The 27,592-nt window shown below is 57.6% G+C and overlaps 1 protein-coding gene across 1 annotated transcript; it reads right to left on the bottom strand.

Annotated features, from left to right (window-relative positions):
- Positions 1 to 219: 219 nt before the first annotated feature.
- On the bottom strand, positions 220 to 27,142 carry LOC137467975 (liprin-alpha-3-like; the record flags this gene model as incomplete). The annotated part of the gene is given in 16 exon segments (XM_068179396.1): positions 220 to 531; positions 5,520 to 5,719; positions 8,921 to 9,041; positions 10,879 to 10,958; positions 12,188 to 12,250; positions 13,939 to 14,070; positions 14,819 to 14,887; positions 14,889 to 14,903; positions 15,044 to 15,178; positions 17,200 to 17,346; positions 18,163 to 18,333; positions 19,377 to 19,457; positions 21,116 to 21,190; positions 22,168 to 22,332; positions 23,993 to 24,094; positions 26,873 to 27,142. Coding segments are annotated over 16 exon segments (2,099 nt in total), but the record flags the coding sequence as incomplete, so codon positions are not given.
- Between the last annotated feature and the right edge of the window lie 450 nt (positions 27,143 to 27,592).

Below are 27,592 nucleotides of genomic sequence, written 5' to 3' on the forward strand. Positions count from 1 at the left end.
TTTTTGACTCCCCCCTCCATTTTTGGGGTCCCCCCCCCCCCAAATTTCGGGGTCCTTCTCCCCCCCATTTTTTTGACTCCCCCCTCCATTTTTGGGGTCCTCCCCCATTTTTGGGGTCCCCCCCCCAAATTTCGGGGTGTCCCCCCCATTTTTTTGACTCCCCCCCATTTTTGGGGTCCCCCTCCCCCAAATTTCGGGGTCCCCCCCCATTTTTTTGACTCCCCCCCTCCATTTTTGGGGTCCTCCCCCATTTTTGGGGTCTCCCCCCCCCCCAAATTTCGGGGTGTCCCCCCCCTCACCTCGCGGGCGGGGCTGGGGGGGGCGGGGCGGGGCGTGGAGCGGCCGCTGCTGGGGGGGGAGGGGCTGGCGAGGGCGGGGCCCGCCGAGCGCGGGGGGGGGGGAGGGGCGGGGGGGGGCCCCCCGAAACCGCGACCCCCCCCCCCGGGGGGGTCCCCTCCAGCCCCCCCCCCCACGCGGCTCTCCAGCTCCTCCGCCCGCAGCTCCGTGCTCTCCTTCTCCTCCTGGATCAGCCTGGGGAGAGGGGAGGGAACCCCAAAAATAAATTTGGGGGGGGTCCCCAAAAATTTGGGGGGTCCCAAGCCCAAAAAAATCCCCGAAATCCCGAATTTCCACCCCAAAATGACCCAAAATCCCCCAGATTTTGTTGTTTTCTCCTCCTGGATCAGCCTGGCGGGGACCCCAAAAAATTTGGGGGGGTCCCCAAAATTTGGGGGGTCCCAACCCCAAAAACAATTGGGGGGTCCCCCCAAAAATTTGGGGGGTCCCAACCCCAAAAAAATTTGGGGGGGTCCCCAAGCCCAAAAAAATTTGGGGGGGTCCCCAGCCCAAAAAAATCCCCAAAATCCCGCCCGAAATCCCGAATTTCCACCCCAAAATGACCCAAAATCCCGGATTTTGTTGTTTTCTCCTCCTGGATCGTCCCGGGGGGAACCCCCCCAAAAAATTTGGGGGGGTCCCCAAAATTTGGGGGGTCCCAACCCCAAAAAAATCCCCAAAATCCCGCCCGAAATCCCGAATTTCCACCCCAAAATGACCTCAAAATCCCCCCAGATTTTGTTGTTTTCTCCTCTTGGATCGTCCCGGGGGAACCCCCCCAAAAAATTTAGGGGGGTCCCCCCAAAAAAATTTAGGGGTCCCAACCCCAAAAACATTTGGGGGGTCCCCCCAAAATTTGGGGGTCCCAACCCCCAAAAAAATCCCCAAAATCCCGCCCGAAATCCCGAATTTCCACCCCAAAATGACCCAAAATCCCCCCAGATTGTCGTTTTCTCCTCCTGGATCAGCCTGGGGAGAGGGGGGGGAACCCCAAAAATAAATTTGGGGGGGGGTCCCCAAAAATTGGGGGGGTCCCAAGCCCAAAAAAATCCCCAAAATCCCGAATTTCCACCCCAAAATGACCCCAAAATCCCCCAGATTTTGTTGTTTTCTCCTCTTGGATCGTCCCGGGGGAAACCCCCCCAAAAAAATTTGGGGGGGGTCCCAAAATTTGGGGGGTCCCAACCCCAAAAAAATCCCCAAAATCCCGAATTTCCACCCCAAAATGATCCATAATCCCCCCAGATTTTGTCGTTTTCTCCTCCTGGATCGTCCCGGGGGGAACCCCCCAAAAAAATTTGGGGGGGTCCCCAAAATTGGGGGGGTCCCAAGCCCAAAAAAATCCCCAAAATCCCGCCCGAAATCCCGAATTTCCACCCCAAAATGACCCAAAATCCCCCCAGATTTTGTTGTTTTCTCCTCCTGGATCGTCCCGGGGGAACCCCCCCAAAAAAATTTGGGGGGGGTCCCCAAATTTGTGGGGGTCCCAACCCCAAAAACATTTGGGGGGTCCCCCAAAAAATTTGGGGGGTCCCAAGCCCAAAAAATCCCCAAAATCCCGCCCGAAATCCCGAATTTCCACCCCAAAATGATCCAAAATCCTCCCAGATTTTGTCATTTTCTCCTCCTGGATCAGCCTGGGGAGAGGGGAGGGAACCCCAAAAATAAATTTGGGGGGGGGGGTCCCCAAAAATTGGGGGGGTCCCAAGCCCAAAAAAATCCCCGAAATCCCGAATTTCCACCCCAAAATGACCCAAAATCCCCCCAGATTTTGTCGTTTTCTCCTCCTGGATCAGCCTGGCGGGGACCCCCCCCAAAAAATTTAGGGGGGGTCCCAAAAATTGGGGGGGGGGTCCCAACCCCAAAAAAATTTGGGGGGGTCCCAAGCCCAAAAAAATCCCCAAAATCCCGCCCGAAATCCCGAATTTCCACCTCAAAATGACCCAAAAGCCCCCAGATTTTGTCGTTTTCTCCTCCTGGATCAGCCTGGCGGGGACCCCAAAAAAATTTGGGGGGGTCCCCAAAATTTCGAGGCTCCCAAACCCCCAAAAAATCCCAAAAAATCCTCCAATCTCAGGATTTTGGGGCAAAATCTCTGATTTTTGGGGGGAAATCTCCGAATTTGGGTTTTTTTTGGGTTCCTGGATTTGGGGGGGGTCTCAGGGGGGTTTTGGGGTCCCCAAATTTTGATTTTTTGGGGGGGGGGGGGCTCTGACTTGATCCATTTCTGATGCTCCTGGGCTGGGATTTTGGGAGAAAAATTCAGGATTTTGGGGAAAAATCTCTCAATTTTGGGGGGAAAATCTCGGAATTTTGGGGTTCCCGGATTTTGGGGGATTTTTTGGGGGATCTCAGGGGGTTTTTGGGGTCCCCAAATTTTGATTTTTGGGGGGGGGTCACTGACTTGATCCCCTTTTTTAATCACCTCGAGCTGCTCTCGGGGTGGGATTTTGGGGGAAAATCTCAGCATTTTAGGGGAAAAATCTCTGGTTTTTGGGGTTTTTGGGGTTCCCGGATTTTGGAGGATTTTTGGGGATCTCAGGGGGTTTTTGGGGGTCCCCAAATTTTGATTTTTGGGGGGGTTCACTGATTTGATCCCTTTTTTAATCACCTCGAGCTGCTCTCAGGGTGGGAAAAATCTCAGGATTTTGGGGGAAAATCTCAGGATTTTGGGGGAAAATCTCTGGTTTTTGGGGTTTTTGGGGTTCCCGGATTTTGGGGGATTTTTTGGGGGATCTCAGGGGGTTTTTGGGGTCCCCAAATTTTGATTTTTGCCGGGGGGGGGGGTCAATGATTTGATCCCTTTTTTAATCACCTCGAGCTGCTCTCGGGGTGGGATTTTGGGGGAAAATCTCAGGATTTTAGGGGAAAAATCTCTGGTTTTTGGGGTTTTTGGGGTTCCCGGATTTTGGGGGATCTCAGGGGTTTTTTGGGGTCCCCAAATTTTGATTTTTTGGGGGGGTCACTGATTTGATCCCTTTTTTAATCACCTCGAGCTGTTCTCGGGGTGGGATTTTGGGGGAAAATCTCTGGGTTTTGGGGGTTTTTGGGGTTTTTGGGGTTCCCGGATTTTGGGGGATTTTTTTGGGGGATCTCAGGGGGTTTTTGGGGTCCCCAAATTTTGATTTTTTGGGGGGGTCAATGATTTGTTCCCTTTTTTAATCACCTCGAGCTGCTCTCGGGGTGGGATTTTGGGGGAAAATCTCAGGATTTTGGGGGAAAATCTCTGGGTTTTGGGGTTTTTGGGGTTCCCGGATTTTGGGGGATTTTTTGGGGGATCTCAGGGGGTTTTTGGGGTCCCCAAATTTTGATTTTTGGGGGGGTCAATGATTTGTTCCCTTTTTTTAATCACCTCGAGCTGCTCTCGGGGTGGGATTTTGGGGGGAAAATCTCAGGATTTTGGGGGAAAATCTCTGGGTTTTGGGGGTTTTTGGGGTTCCCGGATTTTGGGGGATCTTTTGGGGATCTCAGGGGGTTTTTGGGGTTCCCAAATTTTGATTTTTGGGGGGGGGTCACTGATTTGTTCCCTTTTTTAATCACCTCGAGCTGCTCTCGGGGTGAGATTTTGGGGGAAAATCTCTGGGTTTTGGGGTTTTTGGGGTTCCCGGATTTTGGGGGATTTTTGGGGATCTCAGGGGGTTTTTGGGGTCCCCAAATTTTGATTTTTGGGGGGTCACTGATTTGATCCCTTTTTTAATCACCTCGAGCTGCTCTCGGGGTGGAATTTTGGGGGAAAATCTCAGGATTTCGTGGTTTTTGGGGTTCCCGATTTTGGGGGATTTTTTGGGGATCTCAGGGGGTTTTTGGGGTCCCCAAATTTTTATTTTTTGGGGGGGTCACTGATTTGATCCCTTTTTTAATTACCTCGAGCTGTTCTCAGAGTGGGATTTAGGGGAAAAATCTCAGGATTTTGGGGGAAAATCTCAGGATTTTAGGGGAAAAATCTCTGGGTTTTGGGGTTTTTGGGGTTCCCGGATTTTGGGGGATTTTTTGGGGGATCTCAGGGGGTTATTGGGGTCCTCAAATTTTGATTTTTGGGGGGGGTCAATGATTTGATCCCTTTTTTAATCACCTCGAGCTGCTCTCGGGGTGGGATTTTGGGGAAAAATCTCTGTTTTTTGGGGTTTTTGGGGTTCCCGGATTTTGGGGGATTTTTTGGGGGGATCTCAGGGGGTTTTTGGGGTCCCCAACTTTTGATTTTTGCCGGGGGGGGGGGTCAATGATTTGATCCCTTTTTTAATCACCTCGAGCTGCTCTCGGGGTGGGATTTTGGGGGAAAATCTCAGGATTTTAGGGGAAAAATCTCTGGTTTTTGGGGTTTTTGGGGTTTTTGGGGTTCCCGGATTTTGGGGGATTTTTTGGGGGATCTCAGGGGGTTTTTGGGGTCCCCAAATTTTGATTTTTTGGGGGGGTCACTGATTTGATCCCTTTTTTAATCACCTCGAGCTGTTCTCGGGGTGGGATTTTGGGGGAAAATCTCTGGTTTTTGGGGTTTTTGGGGTTTTTGGGGTTCCCGGATTTTGGGGGATTTTTGGGGGATCTCAGGGGGTTTTTGGGGTCCCCAAATTTTGATTTTTGGGGGGGGGTCAATGATTTGATCCCTTTTTTAATCACCTCGAGCTGCTCTCGGGGTGAGATTTTGGGGGAAAATCTCAGGATTTTGGGGAAAAATCTCTGGTTTTTGGGGTTCCCAGATTTTGGGGGATTTTTTGGGGATCTCAGGGGGTTTTTGGGGTCCCCAAATTTTGATTTTTTGCCGGGGGGGGGGGGGTTCACTGATTTGATCCCTTTTTTAATCACCTCGAGCTGCTCTCGGGGTGGGATTTTGGGGGAAAATCTCAGCATTTTAGGGGAAAAATCTCTGGTTTTTGGGGTTCCCAGATTTTGGGGGATTTTTTGGGGATCTCAGGGGGTTTTTGGGGTCCCCAAATTTTGATTTTTTGCCGGGGGGGGGGGGGTTCACTGATTTGATCCCTTTTTTAATCACCTCGAGCTGCTCTCGGGGTGGGATTTTGGGGGAAAATCTCAGGATTTAGGGGAAAAATCTCAGGATTTTGGGGAAAAATCTCTGGTTTTTGGGGTTTTTGGGGTTCCCGGATTTTGGGGGATTTTTGGGGGGATCTCAGGGGGTTTTTGGGGTCCCCAAATTTTGATTTTTGCGGGGGGGGGGGGGGGTCACTGACTTGATCTCCTTGTTGATGGCCTCGAGCTGCTCCTGCAGCATGAACGCCAGCGTCTGCACGTCCGTCTGTCCGCCGGGGGAGGGGGGCTCCCCCGGGGATCCCCCCCCGGGACCCCCCCCCGGGACCCCCCGCCCCGCCGGCTCCTCCTCGTCCGAGCCCTCGGGGGGTCCCTCCGGGGGGAGCCCCCCCCGCTCCCACTCCTGGGGAGGGGGGCGGAGAGGGAGATCAGGGACCCCCCACCCCCGGAAAAAAAAAACAACAAAACCCCAAATCTGGATTTCCTGGGCGAAATTCCGCTCCCAAACCAAAGGAAATTCACCCCAAAACCGCGGAAATTCCGCCACGAGAGCCCCAAAATTCCACCCCAAATTCCACATCAAAATCGCCAAAATTCCACCCAAAATCCCGAAAATTCCACCCAAAATTTCACCCCAGCAGCGCTGAAATTCCGCCACGAAAGCCCCAAAATTCCACCCCAAATTCCACATCAAAATCCTCAAAATTTCAACCCAAAAACCCCCAAAATTCCAACCAAAATCCCAAAAATTCCAACCCAAAATTCCACCCCAAATTCCACATTATAATCCCCAAAATTCCATCCAAAATCCCAACCCAAAGCCCCCAAAATTCCACATCAAAATCCCCAAAATTCCAACCCAAAATCCCGAAAATTCCACCCCAAATTCCACATCAAAATCCCCAAAATTCCAACCCAAAATCCCGAAAATTCCACCCCAAATTCCAACCCAAAACCCCCAAAATTCCACATCAAATCCCCCAAAATTCCACCCAAAATTTCACCCCCCAAACCGCTGAAATTCCAACCCAAAATCCCCAAAATTCCACCCCAAATTCCACATCAAAATCCCCAAAATTCCAACCCAAAATCCCCAAAATTCCACCCAAAATTCCAACCCAAAATTCCACCCAAAATTCCACATCAAAATCCCAAAATTCCAACCCAAAATCCCCAAAATTCCACCCAAAATTCCAACCCAAAATTCCACCCAAAATTCCACATCAAAATCCCCAAAATTCCAACCCAAAATCCCCAAAATTCCACCCCAAATTCCAACCCAAAACCCCCAAAATTCCAACCAAAATCCCAAAAATTCCAACCCAAAATTCCACCCCAAATTCCACATCAAAATCCTCAAAATTCCACCCCAAATTCCACATCAAAATCCCAAAATTTCCACCCAAAATTTCACCCCAAAACCGCTGAAATTCCACCGCAAAAGCCCCAAAATTCCGCCACAAAATCCCCCCTAAAATTCCACCTCAAAACCAGCAAAATTCCACCCCAAAATCCTGAAAATTCCAACCCAAAATCCCCAAAATTCCAACCCAAAATCCCCAAAATCCCACCCCCAAAACCCCCAAAATTCCACCACAAAACCCCCAAAATTCCACCACAAAACCCCCAAAATTCCAACGCAAAATCCCCCAAATTCTGCCCCAAAATTTCACCCCAAAATCCCCCAAAATTCCAACCCAAAATCCCCAAATTCTGCCCCAAAATTCCACCTCAAAACCCAGAAAATTCCTCCCCAAAACCGCAGAAATTCCGGTCCCAAAATCCCGAAGTTTTATCCGAAACCCCCAAATCCTCCCAAAATGCCCCAAATCCCCCCACATCTCCCCAAATTCCCCCTAAATCTCCCCAAATCCCACCCAGGACCCCCCAGATCCACCCCAAAATCCCCCCAAAACCTCTCCTAACCCCCCAAATCCCCCCCAAATCCCCCAGATCCCCCCAAAATTCCTCTCAGATCCCCCAAAATCCCCCCAAAATCCCCCAAATCCCCCAAAATTCCCCTCAGATCCCCCAAAATCCCCCAGATCCCCCCAAATTTCCTCTCAGATCCCCCCAAATTCCCCCAAACCGCCCCAAAACTCCTCTCAGATCCCCCCAAATCCCCTTAAATCCCCCCAAAACCCACCCAGGACCCCCCAGATCCCCCCAAAAATCCTCTCAGATCCCCAAAATCCCCCCAAAATCCCACAAATCCCCCCAAATCCCCCATATCCCCCCAAAATTCCCCTTAAATCCCCCCAGATCACCCCAAAATCCCCCAGATCCCCCCAAAATTCTTCTCAGATTCCCCCCAGATTCCCCCAAATCCCCCCAAAATTCCTCTCAGATCCCCCCAATTCCCCCCAAAATCCCCCAAATCCCCCCAAAATTCCCCTCAGATCCCCACAAAATCCCCCATATCCCCCCAGTATTCCTCTCAGATCCCCCCAAATCCCCCCAAACCGCCCAAAACTCCTCTCAGATCCCCCCAAATCCCCTTAAATCCCCCCAAAACCCACCCAGGACCCCCCAGATCCCCCCAAAATTCCTCTCAGATCCCCCAAAATCCCCTAAAATCCCCAAAATCCCCCCAAAATCCCCACATCCCCCCAAAATTCCCCTCAGATTCCCCCAAGTCCCCCCAAAATCCCCCTCAGATCCCCCAAAATTCCCCTCATATCATCCCAGATCCCCCAGAATTCCTCTCAGATCCCCCAAAATCCCCCCAAAATCCCGCATATCCCCCCAAAATTCCCCTCAGATCCCCCCCAGATTCCCCCAAATCCCCCCAAAATCCCCCAGATCCCCCCAAAATTCCTCTCAGATCCCCCCAGATTCCCCCAAATCCTCCCAAAATCCCCCAGATCCCCCCAAAATTCCTCTCAGATCCCCCCAAATCCCCCCAAAATCCCCTATATCCCCCCAATATTCCTCTCAGATCCCCCCCAGATTCCCCCATATTCCCCCAAACCCCCCCCAAATCACCCCCCAGGACCCCCCAAAACCCCTCCAGAACCCCCCAAATCCCCTAAATCCCCCACAAAATCACCCCAAAGCCCCCAACCCCCGCAAATATCCCCCTTATTCCCCCTAAAATTCCCCCAAAACTTCCCAAATCCTCCCCAAATCCCCCCAAAATCCACCCAAGTCTCCAAAATCCCCTTATTATTTCCCAAAATCCCCCCGAAATCCACCCAAAATGCCCCCAAATTTCCCCAAAATTCCCCCAAATCCCCCCAAAATTCCCCCAAATCCTCCCAAAATCCCCCCAAAAGTCCCCAATCTCCCCCCAAAACACCTCAAAATCCCCCAAACTCTCGAAAAACTCCGAAAATTCCCCCAAAATGCCCTAGAATCCCCAAATCTTCCCCAAAATCCATTTAAAATTCCCCAAAATCCATTTAAAATTCCCCAAAAAAAACCCCAAAACTTCTCAAATCCTCCCCAAATCCCCCCAAGTCTCCAAAATCCCCTTTATATTGCCCAAAATCCCCCTAAAATCCCCCCCAAAATTCCCTCAAACTCCCCCCAATCCCCCCAAAATTCCCCCAAATCCCCCAGTCCCCCCCAAAATTCCCCCAAATCCCCCCCAGGACCCCCCCACCTCCTCTTTGGGGGGGGCCCAGCGCCCCTTCCTGCCCCTTTTGGGGGGCCCGTGGGGGTCCGGGGGGGTCCCCAGGGGGCTCTGGGGGTAGCGCAGCTCCAGGGCGCTGCCCGGGAGGGACCTGGGGGCACAAAAATTTGGGGAGGGGGCGACCCCCGGGACCCCCAGAGCCACATCGGGGGGGGCTGGGAGATCCGGGGGGGGGGGGGATTTGGGGGGGATTTGAAGGGGTTTTGGGGGAGATATGGGGGGATTTTGGGGGATTTGGGGGATTTTGGGGGGTCCTTGGTGGGATTTGGGGGGATTGAAGGGGGTTTGGGGGATTTGAAGGGGTTTTGGGGGGGATTTGGGGGATTTTGGGGGGATTTGGGGGATTTTGGGGGGTCCTTGGTGGGATTTGGGGGGATTAAAGGGGATTTTGGGGGGGGGGATTTGGGGGGGATTTGGGGGATTTTGGGGGGTCCTTGGTGGGATTTGGGGGGATTTAAGAGGATTTTGGGGGGATTTGGGGGATTTTGGGGGGTCCTTGGTGGGATTTGGGGGGATTTAAGGGGATTTTGGGGGGTCCTTGGTGGGATTTGGGGGGATGAAAGGGGATTTGGGGGGGATTTGGGGGATTTTGGGGGGATTTGGGGGATTTTGGGGGGTCCTTGGTGGAATTTGGGGGGATTGAAGGGGATTTGGGGGGGGGATTTGGGGATTTCGGGGGATTTTGGGGGGTCCTTGGTGGGATTTGGGGGGATTTAAGGGGATTTGGGGGGGGGGATTTGGGAAAGTCTAGGGGGGATTTGAAGGGGTTTTGGGGGGGATTTGGGGGATTTTGGGGGTCCTTAGTGGGATTGGGGGGGATTTGGGGGATTTTGGGGGGTCCTTGGTGGGATTTGGGGGGATTGAAGGGGATTTTGGGGGAGTTGGGAAAGTTTGGGGGGGGTTTGAAGGGGTTTTGGGGGGGATTTGGGGATTTTGGGGGGATTTGGGGATTTTGGGGGGTCCTTGGTGGGATTTGGGGGGATTTAAGGGGATTTTGGGGGGTCCTGGGTGGGATTTGGGGGGATTTAAGGGGATTTTGGGGGGTCCTGGGTGGGATTTGGGGGGGATTTGGGGGATTTTGGGGGGTCCTTGGTGGGATTTGGGGGATTTAAGGGGATTTTGGGGGGGATTTAAGGGGATTTTGGGGGGTCCTGGGTGGGATTTGGGGGGATTTAAGGGGATTTTGGGGGGGATTTAAGGGGATTTTGGGGGGTCCTGGGTGGGATTTGGGGGGATTTAAGGGGATTTTGGGGGGTCCTGGGTGGGATTTGGGGGGGGATTTGGGGGATTTTGGGGGGTCCTTGGTGGGATTTGGGGGGATTTAAGGGGATTTGGGGGGGGATTTGGGGAATTTTGGGGAATTTGGGGAGTTTGGAGGAGGATGGGGAGGATTTTGGGGAGGATTTTGGGGGGATTTTGGGGAGGATTTTGGGGGGATTTTGGGGGAGATTTGGGGTGATCTGAGAGGAATTTGGGGAGGTTTGGGGGGTCCTGGGTAGGATTTGGGGGGATTTTGGGGGGATTTGGGGGAATTTGAGGAGACCAGGGGGGGGATTTTGGGGGATTTGGGTTTTTGGGATTATTCTCGCTTTTTTGGGGGGAAATATTTGAGATTTTTTAGGGTTTTTTTGGGGGGGATATTTTTGCGTTTAATTGGGGAGGTTTGGGTGGGTTTTTTGGGATATTTTTTGGGTTATTTTGGGGGTTTTTTTAGGTTGTTTTTGGGGTTATTTTTTGGGTTATTTTTGGGTTATTTTGAGGTTTTTTTGGGGTCATTTTGGGGGATTTTGGGGTTATTTTTGGGGTTTTTTTTTTGCGGGTTTTCGTTATTTTTGGGGTTATTTTTTGGGGGGGGTTTGTCACTTTGGGGTTATTTTTTGGGGGGGTTGGGGTTATTTTTGGGGTGTTTTTTTGGGGTTTTTGGGTACCTGGAGTAGGAGGAGCCGGGGCGCCCCCGGAGCTGGTCCAGCTCCAGCTGCATCCGCTCCATCTCCGCCAGCAGCTGCTCCTGAGGGGAGAAATTCGGGAATTTTGGGAATTTTGGAAATTTGGGATTCAGTGCTGGGGACCCCCGGTGGGTATCGGGGTCCGGGGAGCCCCAAAAATCATCTGGGATTGGGGGAAAAATTCCGAATTTATCCCAAATTCCAGCAAAATTCCAGCGGAAATTCCTGAAACCCCCCAAAAATCATCTGGGATTGGGGAAAGAAATCCGAAATTTAGCCCAGAAACCGTCCCAGAATTCAACCAAAAACTCTCCCAAAATCCCCCCAAATCCACCCCAAAATTCCACCCCAAATCCACCGAAGAAACTTCTCAAAATCCGACCAAAATCAACCAAAATTCCTCCCCAAATTCCACCCCAAATCCCCCAAAATTCCCCACAAAATCACCCAAAATCCAGTCCAAAATCCACCCAAAATTCCCCTAAAAAAAAAAAAACTAAAATTCATTCTGAAAGACCCCAAAACTGTCCTAAAAAATCCCCCAAAAATCCCAGAATTCCCAAATGCTCCAAACTCCGCCCATGTCACGACGGCGGCCTTGTCGCGATCGAGGCGGCTCCGCTCACCCCCCCAAAATCCCCCCGAAATCCCAAAAAATCCCTCAAAAAAAAAAAAATCCCCCAAAATCCCAAAAATCCGCACAAATCCTCCTAAAATTCCCCCAAAAATCCTCTCCAAATTCCCCCAAACCTCCCAAAAATCCCCCCAAAAGTCCCCAATTTCCCCCCAAAACACCTCAAAATCCCCCAAACTCTCGAAAAACTCCAAAAATTCCCCAAATCTTCCCCAAAATCCCTCTAAAAATCCCTAAAATCCATTTAAAATTCCCCAAAATCCATTTAAAATTTCCAAAATTCCCCCAAAACTTCCCAAATCCTCCAAAATCCCCCAAGTCTCCAAAATCCCCTTTACATTGCCCAAAATCCCCCTAAAATCCCCTAAAATCCCCCCAAAATTCCCCCAAAATCCCCAAATCTCCCCCAAAACTCCCCAATTCCCCCAAAACTCTCCAAATTCCCCCTAAAATCCCCCCCAAAATCCCCCAAACTCTCCAAAAATCCCCCAAATTCCCCCTCAAATTCCTCCTAAAATTCCCCTAAAACTTCCCAAATCCTCCCAAAATCCCCCAAGTCTCCAAAATCCCCTTTATATTTCCCAAAATCCCCCCTAAATCCCCCCAAAATTCCCCCAAATCCCCCCAAAATTCCCCCAAAATCCCCAAATCCCCGACCTTGTTGAGCAGGAGCTCGTCCTGCATTTTCTTCATGTTGGCGATTTCTTCACTCAGCGAATTCTGGGGAGGGGAAAATGATGGGGGACCCCAAAAAATACCCAAAAAAACCCCCAAAACCGCCCAAAAAACCCCAAAATTCAAAAAAAAAACCCCACCCCAAAATCCCCGGAAAAAAAGCTCGAAAACCCGCCCCAAAACCCCCCAAAAACCCCCCAAAAAAACCCCAAAACCCCAAAAAAAACCCCCCCAAAAAACCCAAAAATTCCCCAAAAAAAAATTCCCCAAAAAATCCCCAAACACCAAAAACCCCCTAAAAAAACCCAAAAAAATCCCCCAAAACCACTCAACCCCCCCAAAAAAAATACCCAAAAAAAAACCCCCAAAGTCCCCCAGATCCCTTCCAGGACCCCCCAAATTTCTCTCAGGACCCCCTAAATTATTCCCAGGACTCCCAGGACCCCTCCCCAAATTTGGGGGCGCCCCTATCCCCTCCTCGAGGCGCAACAAAAAAACCATTCCAGGACCCCCAAAATCCATCCAAGACCCCCAAATCCCATCCAAGACCTCCAAAATCCATCCAGGACCCCCCAAAATCCCCCTGGGACCCCCCAAAATCCATCCAAGACCCCCCAGAATCCATCCAGGACCCCCCAGATTCCCTCCAGGAACCCCAAAATCCATCCAAGACCCCCCAAAATCCATCCAGGACCCCCAAAATCCATCCAGGACCCCCCAAAATCCATCCGAGACCCCCCAAAATCCCATCCAGGACCCCCCAAAATCCCCCTCGGACCCTCCAAATTCCCTCCAGGACCCCCCAAATTCATCCAAGAACCCTCAAAATCCCCCTGGGACCCCCCCAAAATCCCTCCAGGACCCCCAAAATCCCATCCAGGACCTCCCAAAATTCCCTAGGACCCTCTAAATTCCATCCAGGACCCCCCAAAATCCATCCAAGACCCCCCAAAATCCCCCTGGGACCACCAAAATCCATCCAAAACCCCCAAATCCCATCCATGACCCCCCAAAATCCATCCAGGGTTCCCCAAATCCCATGCAGGACACCCCAAAATCCATCCAGGACCCCCCAAAATCCCCCTGGGACCCCCCCAAATCCTATCCAGGACCCCCAAAATCCATCCAAGACGCCCCAAATCCCATCCAGGACCCCCCAAAATCCATCCAAGACGCCCCAAATCCCATCCAGGACCCCCCAAAATCCATCCAAGACGCCCCAAATCCCATCCAGGACCCCCAAAATCCATCCAAGACCCCCCAAATCCCATCCAGGACCCCCCAAAATCCATCCAGGGCTCCCCAAATCCCATCCAGGACCCCCCAAATTTCTCCCAGGACCCCCCCAAATTTTTTCCCGGACCCCTCCCCAATTTCGGGACCCCTCCCCACCTTCTCCTCCAGCGCCCCCATCCCCTTCTCGAGGTGCAGCTGGAGGCACCCAGCACCCCCAAACTCCCCAAACTCCCCCCAAATCCCTCCAGGAGCCCCAGATTTCTCTCAGAACCCCTCAAATTATTCCCGGGAGCCCCCAGACCCCTCCCCAATTTTGGGGCGCCCCCACCTTCTCCTCCAGCGCCCCCATCCCCTCTCGAGGTGCAACAAAAACCATTCCAGGACCCCCAAAATCCCCCTGGGAAGCCCCAAATCCCATCCAGGACCCCCCAAATTTCTCCCAGGACCCCCCAAATTTTTTCCCGGACCCCTCCCCAATTTCGGGGACCCCTCCCCACCTTCTCTTCCAGCGCCCCCATCCTCTCCTTGAGGTGCAGCTGCAGCCGCTCGTTGCTCTCGCTCAGCAGCCGATCCACGGTCTCCGAGAGCCGCTTGTTGTGCTCGTCGTTCATCTTCTCCCTCTGCCGCGCCTGGGGGGACCCCAAAATTCGGGGGTGGGTCCCCAAAATTTCGGGGGGGGGGGGAGGGGCCGGGGGTCCCCAAGAAATCGAGGGAGTGGCCAAAAGTCTCGGGGAGCCGGTGGGAGCACGGCAACCGCGGGGTTTTCAGCCCAAAAAGGGGCGAAAATGGAATTTTTAATGAGTTTTGGGGCGCACGGTTTGGGGGGGAGGGAATTTGGGGTGTCCTCATTTTGGGTGAGGGTTTTTGGGGTGACCTCGTTTTTGGGGTTTTCCATTTTTGGGGTGCCCATTTTTGAGGTTTCCCGTTTTTGGCGTGTCCCAATTTTTGGGGTGTCCCCGTTTTTGGGGTTTCCCGTTTTTGGGGTTTTCATTTTTGGGGTGTCCCCATTTTGGAGTTTCCCGTTTTTGGGGTTTCCCATTTTTTGGGGTTTCCCATTTTTGGGGTGCCCCATTTTGGGGTTTCCCTTTTTTGGGGTGCCGGTTTTCGGGATGCCCCAGTTTTGGGACATCCCCGTTTTTGGGGGTTCCCATTTTTAGGGCCGCCCCCATTTTGGTGTCCCATTTTTGGGGTTTCCCTTTTTTGGGGTGTCCCTTTTTTGGGGTGTCCCGTTTTTGGGTTTCCGTTTTTTTGGGGTGCGGTTTTTGGGGTGCCCCCTTTTTTGGGGTGTCCCCGTTTGTGGGGTGTCCCCGTTTTTGGGGTTTCCCTTTTTTGCGGTGTCCCCGTTTCTGGGGTGTCCCCGTTTTTGGGGTGCCCCACCCTCTGCAGCTCCTGGTTCTTCTCCTGCAGCTGGGCCTCGAGCTGCCGGAGCCGCTCCTCGAAATTCCCGGTGGCGCTCCTCGGCCTGGGGACAGCAGGGACATTGGGAGACATTTGGGAACATTTCGGGAGATATTTCCCTCAGGACTCCCCCAAACCCTCCCAAAACTCCCCCAAATCCCCCCCAGACCACCCAGGACCCACCAAAATCCCCCCAGGCCCCACCTTGGTGAGCGCGGCCACCCTCTGGGCCAGCTGGGCCTCGATCTCGGGCAGGGTCTCAGCCTTCTGCAGGGTCAGCTGCAGCTTGGCCTTGGCGTCCTCCAGCCACTCCTGCAGCTGCCGGCCCTTCTCCTCGCTCTGGGGACATCGGGGACATCGGGGACATTGGGGACATTGGGAACATCGGGGGGATTGGGGACATTGGGGACATTTGGGGTTTGGGGACATCAGGGACATCAAGGACATGGGGACATCAGGTGTTCTCTGGCCATTCCTGCAGCTGCCGGCCCTTCTCCTCGCTCTGGGGACATCGGGGGACATCGGGGACATTGGGGACATCGGGGACATTGGGGACATTGAGGACATTGGGGACATTTGGGGTTTGGGGACATCAGGGACATCAGGGACATCAAGGACATGGGGACATCAGGTGTTCTCCAGCCACTCCTGCAGCTGCCAGCCCTTCTCCTCGCTCTGGGGACATCGGGGGGATTGGGGACATTGGGGACATCAGGGGGATTGGGACATCGGGGGGATTGGGGACATTGGGGACATTGGGGGATTGGGGACATTGGGGACATTTGGGTTTGGGGACATCAGGGACATCAAGGACATGGGAACATCAGGTGTTCTCTGGCCACTCCTGCAGCTGCCAGCCCTTCTCCTCTCTCTGGGGACATCTGGGGACACTGGGGACATCAGGGACGTTGGGGACATTGGGGACATCAGGGGATTGGGACATCGGGGGGATTGGGGACATTGGGGACATTGGGGGATTGGGGACATTGGGGGATTGGGGACATTGGGGACATTTGGGGATATCAGGGACATCAAGGACATCAAGGACATGGAGACATCAGGTGTTCTCCAGCCACTCCTGCAGCTGCCAGCCCTTCTCCTCGCTCTGGGGACATCTGGGGACACTGGGGACATCAGGGACATTGGGGGACATTGGGGACATCAGGGACATTGGGGACACTGAGGACATTTAGAGTGTTGGGGACAGGGGGACATCAGGGACATCGGGGACATTGGGGGATTGGGGACATTTGGGGACATTGCGGGGATTTGGGGGCACTGGGCACATTTAAAGTGTTGGGGACATGGGGACATGGGGACATCAGGTGTTCTCCAGCCACTCCTGCAGCTGCCGGCCCTTCTCCTCACTCTGGGGACATCTGGGGACATCGGGGGGATTGGGGACATTGGGGACATTTGGGGACATGGATTTGGTGGGGACATTGGGGACATCGGGCGAAGGACAAGGATGGGGGGACAAGATCAACCGGTGGTGGGGACATCAATGGGGACACTAAGGTGTGTCCCAGGTGTGTCCCCAGGTGTGTCCCCTCTATTCCAGGTGTGTCCCCAATGTCCTCAGGTGTCCTCAGGTGTCCCCAGGTGTGTCCTCTCTATCCCAGGTGTCCCCAGGTGTATCCCCAATGTCCTCAGGTGTCCCCAGGTGTATCCCCAATGTCCTCAGGTGTCCCCAGGTGTGTCCCCAGGTGTGTCCCCAGGTGTGTCCCCAGGTGTGTCCCCAGGTGTGTCCCTGATGTCCCCAGGTGTGTCCCCAGGTGTGTCACCTGGCGGTGCAGGGACTCCTTGCTGGCCAGCTCGTTCTCCAGGTGTCCCCAGGTGTGTCCCCTCTATTCCAGGTGTCCCAGGTGTCCCCAGGTGTGTCCCCAATGTCCCCATCTGTGTCCCCTCTATCCCAGGTGTCCCCAGGTGTGTCCCCAGGTGTGTTCCCAGGTGTGTCCCCTCTATCCCAGGTGTGTCCTCTCTATTCCAGGTGTCCCCAGGTGTCCCCAGGTGTGTCCCCAATGTCCCCATCTGTGTCCCCTCTATCCCAGGTGTCCCCAGGTGTGTCCCCAGGTGTGTTCCCAGGTGTGTCCCCTCTATCCCAGGTGTGTCCTCTCTATTCCAGGTGTCCCCAGGTGTCCCTAGGTGTGTCCCAGGTGTCCCCAGGTGTTCCCAGGTGTGTCACCTGGCGGTGCAGGGACTTCTTGCGGCCAGCCCATTCTCCAGGTGTCCCCAGGTGTGTCCCAGGTGTGCCCCCAATGTCCGCAGATGTGTCCCAGCTGTATCCCCTCTATCCCAGGTGTGTCCCAGGTGTTCCCAGGTGTGTCCCAGGTGTCCCCAGGTGTCCCCAGGTGTGTCACCTGGCGGTACAGCGACTCCTTGCTGGCCAGCTCGTTCTCCAGCCGGTCGTTGGCGTCGTGCAGCGAGGTGGCCTCGCGCTGCGCGCTCAGGTAGCGCCGCTCCAGCGTCGTGATGCGCTCCTCCATGTCCTCCCGCTGCGCCAGCGCCTGGGGACAGCATCGGGGACATCGGGGACATCGGGGACATCGGGGACATCAGGGACATCGGGGACATCGGGGACATTCGGGGGGATTTGTGACACTGGGGACAGTGGGGACATTGGCGACATTGGCGACATTTGGGGATTTTGGGGGGACATTGGGGACATTGGGGACATTGGCGACATTGGCGACATTTGGGGATTTTGGGGACATTGGGGACATTGGGGACATTGGTGACATTTTGGGGATTTTGGGGACATTGGGGACATTGGAGGACATTGGGGACATCGGGAACATTGGGGATGTTGGGGACATCAGGGACATTTGGGGACATCGGGGACATTGGGGACATTGGGAATGTTGGGGGGACATTGGTGACATTGGGAATGTTGGGGGGACATTGGTGACATTGGGGACATCGGGGGATTTTGGGGACATTGGATCTGGGGATTTTGGGGACGTTGGGGACATTGGGGACATTTGGGGACATTGGGGACATTGGGGATGTTGGGGGGACATTGGTGACATTGGTGACATCGGGGACAGTGGGGACATTGGGGACATCTGGGGATTTTGGGGACATTGGGGACATCTGGGGATTTTGGGGACATTGGTGACATTGGGGACACTGGGGATGTTGGGGACATTGGGGACATTGAGGGGATTCTGGGGACTGGGGACATTTGGGGATCAGGGACACTGGGGACATTGGGTGCAGCCATTCCCTCCCAGTTTGAAGCCATTTTTCCCCCTTTTTTCCCATTTTTTCCCATTTTTTCCCCCATTTTTCCCCATTTCCCCCCCGTTTTTCCCCGTTCTCACCTCCTTGAGGTCCCTCTGGAGCTTGGCCCCCGCCTCGTGGGCCCGGGCCAGCTCCCTCTGGGCCGCGCTGGCCTCGTCCTGCAGCCGGCCCAGCTGGCGGCACAGGGCGGCCACGCGCTGCCGGCCCAGCGACGCCTCCAGCTCGGCCTCGCGCCGCCGCTCGGCCCCGGCCTGCGGACAGCGGTCACTCGGCGTGGCTGCGGCCACCTCTGCGCCCCCAGGGCCAGGGACCGATGACCTCTGACCCCAACGGGACCCCCTGACCCCCCAGGACCACTGGCCACTGACCCCTGACCCGCCCCAGGACCACTGGCCACTGACCCCAACTGGACCCCTGACCCGTGACCCCCCAGGACCACTGGCCACTGACCCCTGACCCGCCCCAGGACCACTGGCCACTGACCCCTGACCCGCCCCAGGACCACTGGCCACTGACCCCTGACCCCTCCCAGGACCACTGGCCACTGACCCCAACAGGACCCCTGACCCCTGACCCCTCCCAGGACCACTGGCCACTGACCCCTGACCCCTCCCAGGACCACTGGCCACTGACCCCTGATGCCTTCAGGACCACTGGCCACTAACCCCTGACCCCCCCAGGACCACTGGCCACTGACCCCTGATGCCTTCAGGACCACTGGCCACTGACCCCTGACCTCCCCAGGACCACTGGCCACTGACCCCTGACCTCCCCAGGACCACTGGCCACTGACCCCTGACCCCAACAGGACCACTGACCCATGACCCCTGATGCCTCTAGGACCACTGGCCACTGACCCCTGACCCCCCCCAGGACCAGAGACCGATGGCCTCTGACCCTGACAGGACCCCTGACCCCACCAGGACCTCTGACCAATGACCTCTGACCCCAGCAGGACCACTGACCCCTGACCCCCCCAGGACCACTGGCCACTGACCACTGAACCCCCAGGACCACTGACCACTTATCCCTGACCCACCCCCAGGACCTCTGACCCCTTGAACCCCCAGTGACCCCTGACCCCCTCAGTGACCCCTGACCCCCCAGTGACCCCTGACCCCCTGCTGTCCCCCCAGTGACCCCTGACCCCCCAGTGACCCCTGTCCCCATCAGTGACCCCTGACCCCCCAGTGACCCCTGACCCCACAGTGACCCCTGTCCCCATCAGTGACCCCTGACCCCCCCAGTGACCCCTGACCCCCAGTGACCCCTGACCCCCCTGCCGTCCCCTCACCGCGTTGTCCCCATCGGTGGCCGCGTCCTCCAGGCCCGAGCGGCGCCGGGACAGGGACAGCTGCTCCCGGAGGGACAGGGACTGTGGGGACATGGGGACATGGGGACATGGGGACAGCGTCACCCCAAGGACAGGGACTGTGGGGACATGGGGACATGGGGACAGCGTCACCCCAAGGACAGGGACTGTGGGGACATGGGGACAGCGTCACCCCAAGGACAGGGACTGTGGGGACATGGGGACAGTGTCACCTCAGGGACAGGGACTGTGGGGACATGGGGACAGCGTCACCCCAGGGACAGGGACTGTGGGGACATGGGGACAGCGTCACCTCAGGGACAGGGACTGTGGGGACATGGGGACAGCGTCACCTCAGGGACAGGGACTGTGGGGACATGGGGACAGCGTCACCCCAGGGACAGGGACAGGGACTGTGGGGACATGGGGACATGGGGACAGTGTCACCCCAGGGACAGGGACAGGGACTGTGGGGACATGGGGACATGGGGACAGTGTCACCCCAGGGACAGGGACAGGGACTGTGGGGACATGGGGACAGTGTCACCCCAGGGACAGGGACTGTGGGGACATGGGGACATGGGGACAGTGTCACCTCAGGGACAGGGACTGTGGGGACATGGGGACATGGGGACAGCGTCACCTCAGGGACAGGGACTGTGGGGACATGGGGACATGGGGACAGCGTCACCCCAGGGACAGGGACTGTGGGGACATGGGGACATGGGGACAGCGTCACCTCAGGGACAGGGACTGTGGGGACATGGGGACATGGGGACAGCGTCACCCCAGGGACAGGGACAGGGACTGTGGGGACATGGGGACAGCGTCACCCCAGGGACAGGGACAGGGACTGTGGGGACATGGGGACAGCGTCACCCCAGGGACAGGGACAGGGACTGTGGGGACATGGGGACATGGGGACAGCGTCGCCCCAGGGACAGGGACAGGGACTGTGGGGACATGGGGACATGGGGACAGCGTCACCCCAGGGACAGGGACAGGGACAGGGACTGTGGGGACATGGGGACAGCGTCACCCCAGGGACAGGGACTGTGGGGACATGGGGACATGGGGACAGTGTCACCCCAGGGACAGGGACAGGGACTGTGGGGACATGGGGACATGGGGACAGTGTCACCCCAGGGACAGGGACAGGGACAGGGACTGTGGGGACATGGGGACAGCGTCACCCCAGGGACAGGGACAGGGACTGTGGGGACATGGGGACAGTGTCACCTCAGGGACAGGGACAGGGACTGTGGGGACATGGGGACAGTGTCACCTCAGGGACAGGGACAGGGACAGGGACAGCGTCACCCCAGGGACAGGGACAGTGTCACCTCAGGGACAGGGACAGAGTCACCAACAGGGACAGTGTCACCCCAGGGATAGGGACAGCTGCTCCCAGAAGGACAGGGACTGGGGACGGTGTCACCAGTGGGGACACGGACACCCCAGGGACAGGGACAGGGAGTGTCGCCAACAGGGACAGGGACAGGGACATGGGGATATGGGGACAGTGTCAGTGACAAGGAGGGGACAGGGACAGGTGCCACCCCCAGGGACACGGGGACAGGGCACAGATGTCACCCTCCAGAGGACCACGATGGGAGTCACCCGTGGCACCACCCACGGGGACACCCCAGTGTCACCACCCCAGTGCCACCACCCCGGTGCCACCACCCCCGGTGTCCCCTGGTGTCCCCTGCTGTCCCCACCTCCTGGTTGGACACCTCCAGCTCCTCCTCGAGGACGGCCACGCGCTCCAGGGCCACCCGCAGCCGCTCCCGCACCTGGGGGACAGCGGGGGTGACACTGAGGTGACATCGGGGTGACACCGGGGGTGGCATCAGGATATCCCCAGAGCCACCAGAGCCCCCCATAGATGTCCCCAGGGCCACCTGTGTGACCCCTAAGTCTCCCGAGACCCCTTTGGGTCCCCCCAGGGACCCTTCAGGGCCACCAGGTGCCACCAGGTGTGACCAGGTCACCCCAGAACCCCCCGGGGACCCCCCCAGGGACCCCCAAAACCGCCCAGGGACCCCCCCAGGTCACCCCAGAACCCCCCTGAGACCCCTTGGGGTCCCCCAGGTGCCACCTGGGACATGCCAGAACCCCCTGAGACCCCCTTGGGGACCTCCAGGTGCCACCAGGTCACCCTGAAACCCCTCCAGAACCACCCAAAACCCCCCAGGGACCCCCCAAAACCCCCCAGGGACCCCCCCCAAGACCCCTGAAGTCACCCGAGACCCCTGTGGGTCCCACCTGGCACCTCCAGGTGCCACCAGGTCACCTTGAAACCCCCCCAGAACCCCACAAAGACCCCACCAGGACCCCCCACAACCCCCAGGGAGCCCCCTAGGACCCCCCAAAACCCCCCAGGGACCCCCCCCCAAGACCCCTGAAGTCACCCCAAGACCCCCCGGTTACCCCAAAATCCCCCTGAGACCCCTTTGAGTCCCACCTGGCACCTCCAGGTGCCACCAGGTCACCTTGAAACCATCCCAGAACCCCACAAAACCTCCCAGGACCCCCCAGGGACTCCCCAAGACACCCCCCAAAATTCCCAAATACCCCCCAGGACCCCCCAAAAACCCCCCAGGCCACCCCAAAACCCTCTTGAGATCCCACCAGGTCCCACCTGGCACCTCCAGGTGCCACCAGGTCACCCTGAAACCCACCCAGAACCCCACAAAGACCCCACCAGGACCCCCCAAAACCCCCCAAAGACCCCCCAAGACCCCCCAAGACCCCCCAGGCCACCGCAGACCTTCTCGTCCAGGGCCTTGTGGTGCTCGAAGAGCGACTTGAGGGCCTTGAGCACCTCGACCTCGGAGGAGACCCCGGCCGGGGACTGGGCCTGGCGCTTGACCACGGTCATGCGCAGCGAGCGCTCGTGCCGCGACACCAGGTGCTCCAGGTGCTCCAGCAGCAGCTGGGGACACGGGGACATTGGGGACATTGGGGACACTGGGGACATTGGGGGGATTGGGGACATCGGGGACATCGGGGACACTGGGGACATTGGGGGGATTGGGGACACTGGGGACACTGGGGGGATTGGGGACATCGGGGGGGATTGGGGACATGGGGGACACCAGGTGCTCCAGGTGTTCCAGCAGCTGCTGGGGACACGGGGACATCGGGGACATTGGGGACACTGGGGACATCGGGGGGATTGGGGACATTGGGGGGATTGGGGACACTGGGGACACTGGGGGGATTGGGGACATCGGGGGGGATTGGGGACATGGGGGACACCAGGTGCTCCAGGTGTTCCAGCAGCTGCTGGGGACACGGGGACATCGGGGACATTGGGGACACTGGGGACATCGGGGGGATTGGGGACATTGGGGGGATTGGGGACACTGGGGACACTGGGGGGATTGGGGACATCGGGGGGGATTGGGGACATGGGGGACACCAGGTGCTCCAGGTGTTCCAGCAGCTGCTGGGGACACGGGGACATCGGGGACATTGGGGACACTGGGGACACTGGGGACACTGGGGACATCAGGGGGGGATTGGGGACATCGGGGACATCGTGGACATTGAGGCGATTGGGGACATCGGGGGGGATTGGGGACATGGGGGACACCAGGTGCTCCAGGTGTTCCAGCAGCAGCTGGGGACACGGGGACATCGGGGACATCGGGGACACTGGGGACATTGGGGGGACTGGGGACATCGGGGGGGATTGGGGACATGGGGGACACCAGGTGCTCCGGGCGTCATATGACACGCAGGTGCCTGACTGGTGACACGCCAGGTGTGCCCAGGTATGCCCAGGTGTGTCACAGGCGTGCCCAGGTGTGCCCAGGGGTGTCCCAGGCGTGTCCAGGTGTGCGCCAGGTGTGCCCAGGTATGCCCCATGTATGTCCCGGGTGTGCCCCAGGTGTCCCCAGGTGTGTCCCAGGTGTGCCCAGGTGTCCTCCAGGTGCACCAGGTGTGCCCCAGGTATGCCCAGGTGGGTCCCAGGTGTGCCCCAGCTGTGCCCAGGTGTGCCCCAGGTGTGTCCAGGTGTGCCCCAGCTGTCCCAGGTGTCCCCAGGTGTGCCCAGGTGTGCCCTGGTGTACCCCAGGTATCCCAGGTGTGCCCAGGTGTGCTCAGATGTGCCCCAGCTGTCCCAGGTGTGCCCAGGTGTGTCCCAGGTGTGTCCCAGGTGTGCCCCAGCTGTCCCCAGGTGTCCCAGGTGTGCCCAGGTGTGTCCCAGGTGTGCCCCAGGTCTCCCCAGGTGTGCCCCAGGTGTCCCAGCTGTCCCCAGGTGTGCCCAGGTGTCCCAGGTGTGCCCAGGTGTGCCCAGCTGTCCCAGGTGTGTCCCAGGTGTGTCCAGGTGTGCCCCAGGTGTCCCAGGTGTGCCCAGGTGTGTCCCAGGTGTGCCCAGGTGTGCCCTGGTGTGCCCCAGGTATCCCAGGTGTGCCCAGGTGTGCTCAGATGTGCCCCAGCTGTCCCAGGTGTGCCCAGGTGTGTCCAGCTGTCCCAGGTGTGCCCAGGTGTGCCCCAGCTGTCCCAGGTCTCCCCAGTTGTGTCCCAGGTGTGTCCCAGGTGTGCCCAGGTGTGCCCAGGTGGGTGTGCCCAGGTGTGCCGGCGCTCACGCGGGTGTTGTTGCGCTCCGCCTTGAGCTCGGCGATTTCCTCCTCGCGCTCCAGGAGCTGCTCCCGGCACACGTTCAGCTCCTTGGTCAGCGCCGCCAGCTCCTGGCACGGGGACATGGGGACATGGGGACATTGGGGACAGCGGGGGGGACATCACTGGGGACATCACTGGGGACATCATGGGGGACATGGGGACAGCACGGGGACAGCGGGGACATTGGGACATCACTGGGGACATCACTGGGGACATCACTGGGGACATCACTGGGGACATCACTGGGGACATGGGGACATGGGGACATCATTGGGGACATTGGGACATCACTGGGGACATCACTGGGGACATCACCGGGGACACGGGGACAGCAGGGGGACATTGGGGACATTGGGGACATTGGGGACATTGGGGGGATTGGGGTCATGGGGGACAAAGAGACACTGGGGACATTGGGGACATCGGGGGGACAGTGGAGACATGGGGATAGCAGTGGGGACATGGGGACATCACTGGGGACATTGGACTTTGGGGACATCATTTGGGACATGGGGACATTGGGGACATCACTGGTGACATGGGAGACATGGGGATATGGGGACAGCAGTGGGGACATTGGGGACATGGGGACAGCAGTGGGGACATGGGGGACATTGGGGGATTGGGGACATTGGGGACATGGGGGACATGGGGACAGCAGTGGGGACACAGGGACAGCAGGGGGACATTGGGGACAATGGGGACACTGGGGACATTGGGGGGATTGGGGACAAGGGGATATCATTGGGGACATTGGGGACATTGGGGACATGAGGACAGCAGGAGCACATTGGGGGGATTGGGGACATTGGGGACAGCAGTGGGGACATGGGGGACATGGGGGACATTGGGGGATTGGGTACATGGGGACATAGGGACATTGGGGGGACTGGGGACAAGGGGATATCATTGGGGGAATTTGGGACATTGGGGACATGGGGACATGGGGACATTGGGGGATTGGGGACATTGGGGACATGAGGACAGCAGGGGGACATTGGGGGAATTGGGGACATTGGGGACAGCAGTGGGGACACAGGGACAGCAGGGGGACATTGGGGACAGTGGGGACACTGGGGACATTGGGGGGATTGGGGACAAGGGGATATCATTGGGGGAATTTGGGACATTGGGGACATGAGGACAGCAGGGGGACATTGGGGGGATTGGGGACATTGGGGACAGCAGGGGGGACATTGGGGACATTGGGGACATTTGGGACTTGGGGACAATGAGGGGACATTGGGGACACTGGGAGATTGGGGACACGGGGACATTGGGGACATTGGGGGGATTGGGGACACTGGGGACAGCAGGGGGGACATTAGAGACATTGGGGACATTGAGGACAATGAGGGGACATTGGGGACACCGGGAGATTGGGGACACGGGGACATTGGGGACATTTCGGACAGCGTTGGGGACATTGTGTGCAGGAGGACGGGGGTGACACAGGGACGAGGGGACACAGGGGGCACGCGAGACACGCCTCCAAAGAAGCCACGCCCCTTCCCCAGCACTGCCCCTTGTCCTGGCCACACCCCCTCTGGCCACGCCCCCAAACTTTCCCACACCTGACTCGCACTCCCCTGCCCCACGCCTTTGCCCCTCCCTGTCCACACCTGGTTTAACCCCGCCCCTCCATGACCACACCCTATTTAACCCCACCCCAGCCCTGCCACACCCCATTTAGCCCCACCTCCACCCCACCACACCCCATTTAGCCACACCCCTAAACCTTTCCACACCTGAGCACACCTGACCCGCACTCACCTGCCCAACTCCTTTCCCCATTTAACCCCTCCCCTCCCTGACCACACCCCTTCAGCCACACCCATCAATCTGCCCTAAACCACGCCCCGCACACCTGAGCCCACCTGAGCACGCCTGACCCGCACTCACCTGCCCAACTCCTTTTCCCACTTTGCCCCTCCCCACTCTGCCCCACCCAATTTAGCCCCTCCCCCACCACACCACACCCCATTTAACCCCTCCCCCAAACCTTTCCACACCTGACCTGCACTCACCTGCCTAACCCCTGACCACACCTGGTTTAACTCCACCCCCACCTGTACCACACCCCATTTATCCCCTCCCCCACCATGCCACACCCCAATTAGCCCCGCCCCTAGACCTTTCCACACCTGACCTGCACTCACCTGCCCAACACCTTTCCCTATTTAGCCCCACCCCCGCCCCACCACACCCCAATTAGCCCCGCCCCTAGACCTTTCCACACCTGACCTGCACTCACCTGCCCAACACCTTTCCCCATTTAACCCCTTCCCCGCCTCGCCACACCCCCTTTAGCCCCTCCCTCACCCTGCCACACCCCAATTAGCCCCGCCCCTAAACCTTTCCACACCTGAGCACACCTGACCCCCACTCACCTGCCCAACCCCTGACCACACCTGGTTTAACCCCACCCCCACCTGTACCACACCCCCTTTAGCCACACCCCTAAACCTTCCCCCACCTGACCTGCACTCACCTGCCCAACACCTTTCCCTATTTAGCCCCACCCCACCCCACCACACCCCATTGAGCCACGCCCCTAAACCTTTCCACACCTGACCTGCACTCACCTGCCCAACACCTTTCCCCATTTAACCCCTTCCCCGCCCTGCCACACCCCCTTAGCCCCTCCCTCACCCTGCCACACCCCATTTAGCCCCTCCCCCAAACTGTCCAACACCTGACCTGCACTCACCTGCCCAACACCTTTCCCCATTTAACCCCTCCCCTGCCCTGCCACACCCCATTTAACCCCTCCCCCGCCCCGCCACACCCCCTTTAGCCCCTCCCCCGCCCCGCCACACCCCCTTTAGCCCCGCCCCCGCGCTCACCTGGGGCAGGGCGCTGTTGAGCTGCCTCTGGAGCAGGTCCCGCTCGTGCGCCAGGTCGCGCAGGCGCAGGTGCGCCGTGTTCAGCCCCTCCTGCGTGTCCCGCAGCGTCTCCAGCAGCCGCTCGCGCTCCCGCAGCATCTGCACCATCAGCTGCTCCAGCCCCGGCTCCTCGGCCGCGCCCGAGCCCCGCCGGGGGTCCTCGCTGATGGTGGGCAGCACCTCGCACATCATCCTGCGCACCTGGGCGCGCCGGGGCGCACCTGGGGACACCTGGAGTCACCTGGGGGGACATGGAGTGGGGGAGACGTCAGTGGTGGATCTGAGACTGAACCACCCTGGGGGTCCTGAACCACTCTGGGGGTCCTGGCTGATGGTGGGCAGCAACTCCCACGTCATCCTGCGCACCTGGGCACACCTGGGGACACCTGGAGGCACCTGGGGGGACACAGTGTGAGAGGGACATCAATGACTGATCCAAAACTGGGTCCTCTGGGGGGTCCTGACCTATCCTGGGGGTCCTGGCTGATGGTGGGCAGCACCTCCCATGTCATCCTGCGCACCTGGGCACACCTGGGCACACCTGGAGACACCTGGGCACACCTGGAGACACCTGGAGGTGCCTGGAGATACCTGGAGGGACATGGAGTGGGGGAGATGTCAGGGACTGATTCAAGATTGGGTCCTTTGGGGGTCCTGACCTATCCTGGGGGTCCTGGCTGA

The sequence above is a fragment of the Anomalospiza imberbis genome, unplaced genomic scaffold (genome assembly GCF_031753505.1).
Source record: "Anomalospiza imberbis isolate Cuckoo-Finch-1a 21T00152 unplaced genomic scaffold, ASM3175350v1 scaffold_925, whole genome shotgun sequence".
In the NCBI taxonomy this organism is placed as follows: domain Eukaryota; kingdom Metazoa; phylum Chordata; class Aves; order Passeriformes; family Viduidae; genus Anomalospiza; species Anomalospiza imberbis.